At 45.7% G+C, this 10,299-nt stretch overlaps 2 protein-coding genes across 2 annotated transcripts; both read left to right on the top strand.

The window, feature by feature from the left end:
* The first annotated feature begins 1,128 nt into the window (after positions 1–1,128).
* On the top strand, positions 1,129–3,722 carry LOC136504623 (amino acid permease 6-like). Its single transcript, XM_066499578.1, has 4 exons — positions 1,129–1,332; positions 1,547–1,780; positions 1,872–1,965; positions 2,467–3,722. Exons 1-4 carry the CDS (start codon positions 1,272–1,274, stop codon positions 3,503–3,505), a joined length of 1,428 nt encoding a protein of 475 aa, XP_066355675.1. The 5' UTR covers positions 1,129–1,271; the 3' UTR covers positions 3,506–3,722.
* Positions 3,723–6,681: 2,959 nt separating this feature from the next.
* Positions 6,682–9,143, top strand: LOC136503286 (uncharacterized). The gene is made up of 5 exons (XM_066498414.1): positions 6,682–6,919; positions 7,199–7,513; positions 7,628–7,849; positions 7,936–7,988; positions 8,367–9,143. The coding sequence occupies exons 1-5, from the start codon at positions 6,682–6,684 to the stop codon at positions 9,141–9,143; spliced, it is 1,605 nt and encodes a 534-aa protein (XP_066354511.1).
* Positions 9,144–10,299: the final 1,156 nt, after the last annotated feature.

Raw genomic sequence — 10,299 nt, 5'->3', positions numbered from 1 at the left:
TATTTGTATATTATTGTTGGATATATGAAAGAGATATTTATGTGTGTTGTATTTCTGCTATAGGGGAGCGAGTTGAAGAGCGTGTTATAAGTTGTAAACTAGAAACATAGAATGATGATTTATACAATCAAATTCTATCTCCCACCCTATGAATTTAAGATAGGCTTATATGTAAAATTTGGAATGTGGTGGAATGCCAAATTTCAAGCCAAATAGCCTGATTTATTAAGTAAATTTTAATTCCTCCTCCAAATGAAAGGATCCAAACACCCCTAAAGGTAAACTTTAACTTATTTTGATGAAAAATTCGCACATGGTCAAAATGTGGCCACGCTGCCAAACACGTGTAGCCATATTCTGATTTTTTATATGAGCAACTCATTTGTCTAATTCAAAAAAAAAAGTATGTGAAATTGCTGACGCCTAGCATATATGTATATCTCAGTTTCCAAAATAGTAGCCAGTAGGAAAGCACGCAACTAAGGAACGGAAACCATAATAAGGAACTTCCAAATTAAGCGCTTGCAGTTAGAAACGGTTCCACAAAAACTTGAGCATATATATGCTTCCTCACACGTTGGGTTCAGGAGTTACGTTGTCTCAGAGAGAGCAAAAAAACGACAAATATAATGCTCCGTCATCCCCACGAGCTACTATTACAGCCACAGCGCTGCTGCTGCTAGTTTTCGTTGCTGTCTGAACCATGTAGGAGGGGAGTGCAGCAACAACAGCCGCAGCGCTGCTGCAGCTAGCTCTTTCGAGCTGGCTGATGGTGTGTGGTCATACGCATGACAAAGTTGCATGCTCTCCAGCGCAGCCGAGACACAACTTGCTCGCTCATAATTGAGCCAATAATAATCCTGATCATCAGCAAAGTAAAGCCGATGACCCATGGCCATGGATGGAGACTGCAGCCCAAATAATTTTACCTTTACTGAATATAATTGATTCACTACTAGTAGCTGCTTTTTATCCTTCTATTTTCACTACAGTTCGTGAAAGCAGAGAAATAGAAAAAAAGGTGGACTACTCATGGTCCTGGCCATCAGCAAAGGTTCGACTTCTCTCTCTGCCTGGCCTATATATATAGCATATGTCTGGTGGCTCGTGGCTCGGCACGCACTCACTCGCCCGCTGGTTCAATTCTCTCGCCCATATAGGCAGTTGCAGTGAGGGGAGACCTAGAGGAGTCAGAATCCCAGCTGAGAAGAGCGAGAGGTCGTTAGTTAGAGAGAGAGAGAGAGAGAGAGAGAGAGAGAGAGAGAGAGAGAATGGCCGACAGGAGAACGGTAGTGTACGATGCTGAAGCCGGCGACGATCATGAGAGGCAAGGTATGTATGCTGTTCTTGTTCATGCATGATGAATCATGATGCATGCATGGTACATTCAAGCCATATTATGAGATAATATATATGCTCTGCAGTTCGTTACATATTGCAACCTTATATAAATGGTCCAGGGGATTCTTCTTGATGACACGATACGATACAACATATAGATAATAACCCTGCTGCGTGTGCACCGTACGTGTGCACGTATGTACAGGGACGCTGTGGACGGCGACGTCGCACATCGTGGCGGCGGTGGTGGGCTCCGGCGTGCTGGCGCTGGCGTGGACGGTGGCGCAGCTGGGGTGGGTGGTGGGCCCCCTCGTCCTGGTGGGTTTCTCCTGCGTCACCTACTACACCTCGGCGCTCCTCGCCGACTGCTACCGCTACCCGGACCCCGTCGACGGCGCCGTCAACCGCGAGTACATCGACGCCGTCCGCTGCTACCTGGGTATGTATATATATGCTGGATGCATCATATCATATATAGCTAGAAATCTCCATCATCTGAACTTTCTCTGATCGATCGATCGACGGTGAAGACCGGAAGAACGTGGTGCTGTGCGGGTGCGCGCAGTACGTGAACCTGTGGGGCACTCTCGTGGGCTACACCATCACCGCCAGCGCCAGCATGATGTAAGTTCTGGTTCATTTTCGCCGCTAGCTACAAAGTGTTTTATTTTCAGGAAATGAGCTACAAAGTGTTCATCGTTTGTGTACTTCTGTGCGTGACGTGTTGTGTCTTTACGTGAGTAGTAGCCGTTTGCGTCGTAGCTAGCTAGCTAGCTTTGCTTGTCCTTGTCCATGGTGCGCTCGTACTCACCTGCGCTATCGCTTTGCCGGACGCAAGCAAGAAACCGCCGAAACATGGGGACAGCGCAAAGGTGGCGGGATACGTGGCTTTCACCACCTTTTTCTGCGCCTGAAACCAGGGCGGCATCCCAGAATCCGTTGCAACCACCCACCCCAATCTGGCAATCTCCCACCCAGTGTTGTTTGCCGATGCGGCACGCATGAGTGAACTGAAACCCCCTGCCTGTGACACATGTCTCTAGTGCACTCTCGCAAGTATCTACTCCATCAAGTTGTTGCCATGGTGTCACATGTAACTTTACGCATGTTTTCTACTACATGCAGCGCGGTGAAGCGCGTCAACTGCTTCCACCGGGACGGCTACGGCGCGGCGGGGTGCAACCCATCAGGGAGCACGTACATGGTGGTCTTCGGCCTCTTCCAGCTGCTGCTCTCGCAGCTCCCAAGCCTCCACAACATCGCGTGGCTGTCCGTGGTCGCCGTGGTCACCTCCTTCGGCTACTCCTTCATCAGCCTGGGCCTCTGCGCCGCCAAGTGGGCGTCCCACGACGGCGGCAGCGACATCCGCGGCACGCTGGCGGGCGCCGCCGTCGACGTTCCCCGGGAGAAAGCCTTCAACGTGCTGCTGGCGCTGGGCAACATCGCCTTCTCCTACACGTTCGCCGACGTGCTCATCGAGATCCAGGACACGCTGCGGGCGCCGCCGGCGGAGAACAAGACCATGAAGAAGGCGTCATTCTACGGGCTCGGCATGACCACCGTCTTCTACCTCGCGCTGGGCTGTACCGGGTACGCCGCGTTCGGGGACGACGCGCCGGGGAACATTTTGACGGGGTTCGCGTTCTACGAGCCGTTCTGGCTCGTCGACGTCGCTAACGTCTGCGTCATCGTGCACCTCATCGGCGCCTACCAGGTGTTCGCGCAGCCCATCTTTGCCAGGCTCGAGTCAAGCGTCGCGTGCCGATGGCCCGACGCCAAGTTCATCAACGCCACCTACTACGTTCGCGTGCCGCCATGCCTCCGCTCGTCGGCGTCGCCGCCGGCCACCGTGGCGGTGGCGCCGCTCAAGCTGGTGCTGCGCACCATCGTCATCATGTTCACGACGCTGGTGGCGATGCTGCTGCCCTTCTTCAACGCCGTGCTGGGGCTCATCGGCGCGCTCGGGTTCTGGCCGCTCTCCGTCTACTTCCCCGTTAGCATGCACATGGCCAGGCTCAAGATCCGCCGCGGAGAGCTCCGGTGGTGGTTGCTGCAGGCCATGAGCTTCGTCTGCCTCCTCATCTCCATCGGCGCCAGCATCGGCTCCGTGCAGGACATCATGCACAACCTCAAGGCCGCCGCGCCATTCAAGACCGGAAACTGATTCATCATTAGTGATTTAGTACTGAGGAGTGATTAATGAATTAATTAACTCGCGGTTAATTAATTTCTTAGCTGTGACTACTGTGATGAGAGGGCCGGCCGCCTGTGTTTTTTTTTATTTGGCAAAGAGTTAAATGCACCGTAGGTCCATTAACGTTTGGTGGTGTGTCATTTAGGTCCATCAACATTTAAACTATATTTTTTGATCCATTAACTTTTGGTGGTGTGTCATCCAGGTCCATAAACTTTTAAACTGCATTTTTTAGTCCATTAACTTTTGGTGGTGTGTCATCCGGATCCATCAACTTTTAAATTGCATTTTTGGGTCCCTAAATTTTTTAACTGGTTCACCGTAGGTCCATACCCCTTCGTTTAGCGAATAGATCTGACATGGCACGCCAAATAAGCAGCTACCGTGGAGTACAGGACGAGATCACCATCCGGAGATAATCTTCAATACGAAGAACCTGATAGGATTACCATCTATGGTTTCTCGAGTGGCGGCTTGACGGGGAATAAACTCCATAATAAAATCCAGTCTAATCTACCTGGTACAAGGCCGAAGGCCACATGTATAGGCACGCAAGCCACCTGACCCAAACAAAACTCGGACTCCACCAGTCCAACTAGGACCGATTGACCCTGAGTCTCTAATTCGGCTAACATGCATGACACGTCCAAACGTAGCCACCAATTTGATTCACGTACACAGGTGCATGCAGTCACTAAAAGCTAGATGCTAGATAAAAGATTGTGTATCACAACTTGATAGGAACTAATGCATGGAAATAATAAAATACTATGGCAAGGATGCTAATCACGTTGGGAAAATTCTATTGATTATCTCCACCTCTTTAGAATTAGTACTGATGTATTTTGTTGGCTTCATTTTCTCCTTCTTTCCACACAATAATAAGGTACCTCTATAAAATATCTTTGATGACAGTCCAAAAGTTATAAATTTCTCCATGTCCACAATATATTTATCCTTAAAAATAATAGTTCTAAATTTAAGACCAGAGAATATTAACGAATTACCAGCTGCTACATTTGAATTATTACTAGACAAGTCTCTATGAACATGTTGAGGAGCTATGGACTCATCATCTACTCCACGGTGGTTGCTTATTTGGCGTGCCATGTCAGATCTATTCGCTAAATGAAGGGGTATGGACCTACGGTGAACCAGTTAAAAAGTTTAGGGACCTAAAAATATAATTTAAAAGTTGATGAACCTAGATGACACATCACCAAAAGTTAATGGACCTAAAAATGCAGTTTGAAAGTTGATAGATCTAGATGACACGCCACCAAAAGTTAATGAACAAAAAAATACAGTTTGAAAGTTAATGGACCTAGATGACACACCACCAAAAGCTAATGGACCTATGGTGTATTTAGCTCTTTGGCAAATTTGATCTCTGACAAGCAGATTATGTTGCTGCTAATTCGGACGTTGAAGTAGTAAGGACATGTATTATATATGTAATGTAACCCCAACTTATTATGGAGGAGCAATGCAAGAAACAACAATAAGATTTGCCAAAACTCATTGTTGTTGTAATTAACTCGATACTCTTCTTAATATAATGATACGTAGCTCTCCTGCGCGTTCGAGAGAAAAAAAATTAATATCCACTAGTGGTCACTCAAATAATAAACAGATAAAATTGTCAATTGGCATGTCTACTTTTGTGCCAACCAATGCAGGGACGGTCTGTTGGGCTGGTATTAAAGCCGGCTGAAGCTGTTTTGTTATGAGAGAAAAATACTGTAGATTCTAGCTGAGAAGCCGGCTAATAAGTACAAGCGAACAGGCCATGTTCCATGATTGCGGTTACCACTAAATTGCTTAATGTACTTGCACTGCCACAAAAGTCATTAGTGACATGTTGATGTTGGACACTATTTTATATACTAGTTGCATAATGAACAGTTCATGCTATGAATATTACAAAATGGATGCCAACAAAGGTATCACAGTATTTTTGGAAATGGGTGAAAACGATATGATTAAAGCAGTTTATTCTGCTGTGTGATGCTGATGATATGACTGCCGATTCGAGTGCACGCAGTCCTCATAGTCAACACCATTTTGATTCTGTGTCACCTTCACGGTTATCTCTATCATGGATACCGATTCTGTCACCAATGTTGCATAATTGAAGGATAAGTTTAATTAGCTGTAGGACAATATCATTTAAACATGGCATTAGGTAAGGAACATTAATCAATTGTGTATTTGCTGGTAGACACCCTTCTTTTATGGCTATTTGCTATTGGACATTGAATCCAACAAAATATTGTTTTTGTGTTAGGGGAGATAGATGTGATGAATGGACTTAGGACCTATTTGATAACAGTTAGAGTATTATAATCAGGGACGGACCCACAGGGTATGCAGGGTGGGCCACCGCATACCATGGGGTTCGCCAGTCATAGAGATAGGTAGAAATTTTCAATGTAAAAAAAATAAAAAAAGGAAAGTAGGAAACGATCGGCGCTTTGGCTTCCGTCCTGGACTCTCGGTTCCGCGATCTCGGCGATCTGCGGGATTTCCTGGCCGCGAGTCCGCGTCTGGCTTCCCCGTGCCCATCGTCCATCGACCCCGGCAGCTTTCTCAACTTCGGTTTGGATCCAACGATTCCGTCACGACGCAGACGCAGCGGGCGATCACGGCGGCGCGCTGCGGAAGTGCGGGCGAGCGCGAGTTGCAGCGGCGCGGGCGAGCACTCGCGGCAGCCGGTGAGCTTTCGCGGCGGCGCGGGCGAGCAGCGAGCGCTGTGGCGGCCGGCGAGCGTGCATAGCGGTAGCGGACGAGCACGGTGGCGGCCGGCGAGCACGTGGCCAGTGCAGCGGCGACGCGGGCGAGCGCACGCCGTTGCCCGCGAGGCAACACTCCGCGACGATCTGCTCCTGCCTGGCTCCTTCAGGGCGACGCCGCGACGGGAAAGGAGAAGCCACGAGCCCGCGACGATCTGGCGAGGTGGCGCCGGCGATCTGCTCGGCTCCTCAGGGCGACGCACGAGGTCTAGAACTCCAGCAAGTTCATCAGCACCAGTCGGTAAGTTCCAAAGTCCAAACATGAGTCAATAACTCAATATCGCATGTGACTATACTATTTGAGTTTCGCACGTTTGGTAATTATAAACTATTTTTCAGAAGAATTGTTGAATGATGAAGACAAACGGCGACATTCGATCCTTTTTTTGGAAAGCAGCAAAGAAGCCGGCTGCAGCTGCTTTGAACCCTACCCCACCTCCGGCTGAAACTGTTGTGGAAGAGCAGAATCGAGAAGATAGAGCAGAAGTTGAAGAAATTGCAGATCCTTCGCCCCCGCTAGCGTCATCGCCACCGCCACCGCCCGCATCAAAGCCACCGGTGTATGACATCAATCTTCTACCATATGATCCAGGTGAAAGGCTGCCCATAAAAGATTATCATGTTAATGATCAAGATGCAATCCGTAGAGCATATATTACTAAAGGTCCTTGCAAACCTTATATACATTATTTCCCGTATCGAAACATTGGAGACACACCTCGTCGATTCATTTTGCAGTGGTTGTATAATTATGAGTGGCTTGAATATAGTATCAAGAAGGATTTTGTATTTTGCTTTATATGCTACTTGTTCAAGAAGGGCAGTGGGTCAGATGCATTTGTTGTTGATGGATGAGATAATTGGAATATAGGAAACGCCGCACTCATCAAACATAGTGGTTCTAAGGCACACAAAGCAGCTCAGGAGAGGTATATTGGTTTTATAAATCCCAAGGTAGCAATTGATTATCACATTGACAAGTGGACTGATGAGGAGCTTCGTCTTTACAAGAAAAGATTGACATATTCACTTAGATGTATCAAGTTTCTTTTGCTTCAAGGATTGGCATTCCGTGGAAATGATGAAAGTGAAGAGTCTAGCAACAGATGCAACTTCATTGAACTTTTGAAGTTTCTTGCAGGAAATAGTGATGAAGTAAACAAGTATGTCTTGAACAATGCACCTGGTAATTGCACTTTGACTAGCCCAAAGATACAAAATCAAATTATTCATTGTTGTGCCATAGAAACTAGAGAGAAAATAATTGAGGAACTTGGTAATGAGCCCTTTGCAATTTTAGCCGATGAGTCTAGTGACATATCATATAAAGAACAACTAGCTCTTTGCTTGTGTTTTGTTGATAAACTTGGAAGGCCATGTGAGCACTTCATTGGAGTTGTTCATGTAGATGATACTACGTCTTTGTCACTTAAGGAAGCAATCAAAGGTTTACTTGATAGTAATGGATTGAGTATGACTCGGATTAGAGGTCAAGGTTATGATGGGGCTAGCAATATGAAAGGTGATATTAAAGGGCTAAAACATTAATCATGAAAGAATCACCTTCTGCTTATTATATTCATTGCTTTGCACATCAACTCCAACTAGTTCTTGTAGTTGTTGCCAAGGGAAATACTGATTGCAAGACCTTTTTTGATCAAGTATCTATCTTGTTGAATATTTTTGGGGTTTCTTGCAAGCGTCATGGTATGCTTCGAAATGCTAGGCTGGAGAATGTCAAGAAATCACTATAGTGTGGTGAGCTTGAATCAGGGAGTGGTTTAAATCAAGAGATGAGTTTACCTAGGCCTGGTGACACTCGGTGGGGCTCGCATTACAAAACTATATGTAGCATCATCACTATGTATTCCTCAATCCATGATGTGCTCATTGAGCTTGGTGCTGATATTGCATATAAGGATGATTGGACAAAGATTCATTTTGTGCTTGGAGCATTTGAAACCTTTGAGTTTGTTTTCTTTGTGCACTTAATGTATGTTATTCTTGGATACACAAATGAGTTATCCGAGTGTTTGCAGAGAAGGGATCAAGATATTCTTAATGCAATCTCACTTGTTAATGTGGCAAAGAGCAGAATGCAACAGTTGAGGTCTGATGGTTGGGATAAATTTCATAAGACGGTCACTTCTTTTTGTATTACACATGGTGTCGAAGTTCCTGCTATGGATGATGCTTATGTGCCTTATGGAAAATCAGCAAGGTATGCCCGTGCCCAAAACCAAAAAAATGATGACCATTTTAGAAGAGAAGTGTACATTGGTGTCATTGATCAAATTAGTCAAGAGCTTGATAATCGGTTTGATGAGATCAACATGGAGCTACTCTCTTATATGTTAGCCTTTAGTCCTTCCAAGTCCTTTGCTTCATTTGATGCACAGAAGCTGCGTAGATTGGCTAAATTTTATCCTAATGACTTCTCCAACAACAATTTGGTACAGCTAGAATTGCAACTTGATAATTATATTGATGACAGGAAACGAACTGAATGCTTCCAAGGTCTAGACAACATTGTTGATTTCTCAGTTAAGCTTGTTGATACAAATAGGCACAAAGTGTATGATATGGTGTACTCGCTTCTCAAATTGGTATTGCTTTTACCGGTGGCAACTGCGAGCGTTGAAAGGGTATTTTCTGCATTGGTTATAGTGAAAACAAAATCAAGGAATAAGCTAGGCGATATTGTTCTAGATGATTGTCTACAAACATTTATTGAGCGGGATATTTTCTTTCAAGTTGATGAAGATGATATAATTGAGACATTCATGTCATTGAGAAAGCGATGGATCAACGAGTAATATTGTAAGTCTCTTATATGGCTATATTTTAAAGCATTTTGTATTTCATTTGAACAATTTATATGGTTTTAGAATATGGTTTTACCGAATGAGAATATGGTTTTACCAAATTATATATGGTTTACCGAATTGCATAAGAAATTTTTTTGCTGCGCATGCCCAGAGGTAAAAACCTAGGTCCGTCACTGATTATAATCAAAGATATGTATTATAATTTAGATTATGGTTGTTATAATCAAAGTGTTTAGATCCATGGATTATTGTTTTTGCACTTATAATCTCAAAAACCCGGGTCTTAGATGGATTTTAGGATTGTTATAATATGGCGTTTCGATTATAATAAATACACCCCATAAATTTAGCTTGTTTGGATCATACTCGGATTCTTTTATCTGATTATTATGTATAATCAAAGTGGATCCAACCAGGTCTTAATGCCCATGATTGAAAGGATAAACCAGGTCTTAAGGCTAAACCTGAAATTCCAAAATCAGCGGGGGATTAAATACCAAGTACTGGAGATTTGGGACCTACTTGAAATTTTTGACCGTGATTGGAAATTCTGCCACGGTCCAAATTTATGGACCCAAAAATAAGGACGTGCCTAGCGCCCGGACGTCGGGGGGGGGGGGGGGGGGGGGGGGGGGGGGGACTCCAGCTGCTCCATTTCCCTCCGACACCCACGTCCGGGAACTCCCGTGCCCGCATGCACGCGGGGCCGTGTGCCCCTGCCTCCATCCCCATCCGACGTTGCATTCGGGTGGCCACTGGCCATAGCTCCACATGCTTTCTGGTCACAGCTCCGCCATGGCAGGGCTGGAGGCCACTCGGCTGGCCGCTGACCGTAGCGCTGCACGCTCTCCGACCACTGCTATCACTACTAGAAAACAGACCTTTCACCCACTTCGATTTTAGCCTTTAGTCTCGATATTTTTTGCGTTTGGGACTAAAGGACTTTTAGTCCCGGTTCGTAATACTAACTAGGACTAAAAGTCATCTTTAGTCTCGGTTGGTGTCACCAACCCGGAGTAAAAGTTCACCAACTTTTAGTCCCGGTTGGTAACACCAACCGGGACTAAAGGGTGACCTTTTAGTACCGGTTGGTGTCTTCAACCGGGACTAAAGGTCTTTTACCTGGAACTAAAGGTCTCCCACG

Source organism: Miscanthus floridulus, chromosome 14, assembly GCF_019320115.1.
Source record: "Miscanthus floridulus cultivar M001 chromosome 14, ASM1932011v1, whole genome shotgun sequence".
In the NCBI taxonomy this organism is placed as follows: Eukaryota; Viridiplantae; Streptophyta; class Magnoliopsida; order Poales; family Poaceae; genus Miscanthus; species Miscanthus floridulus.
The sequence above is the reverse complement of the archived record's forward strand: the minus strand, read 5'-3'. Positions and strand labels throughout refer to the sequence as shown.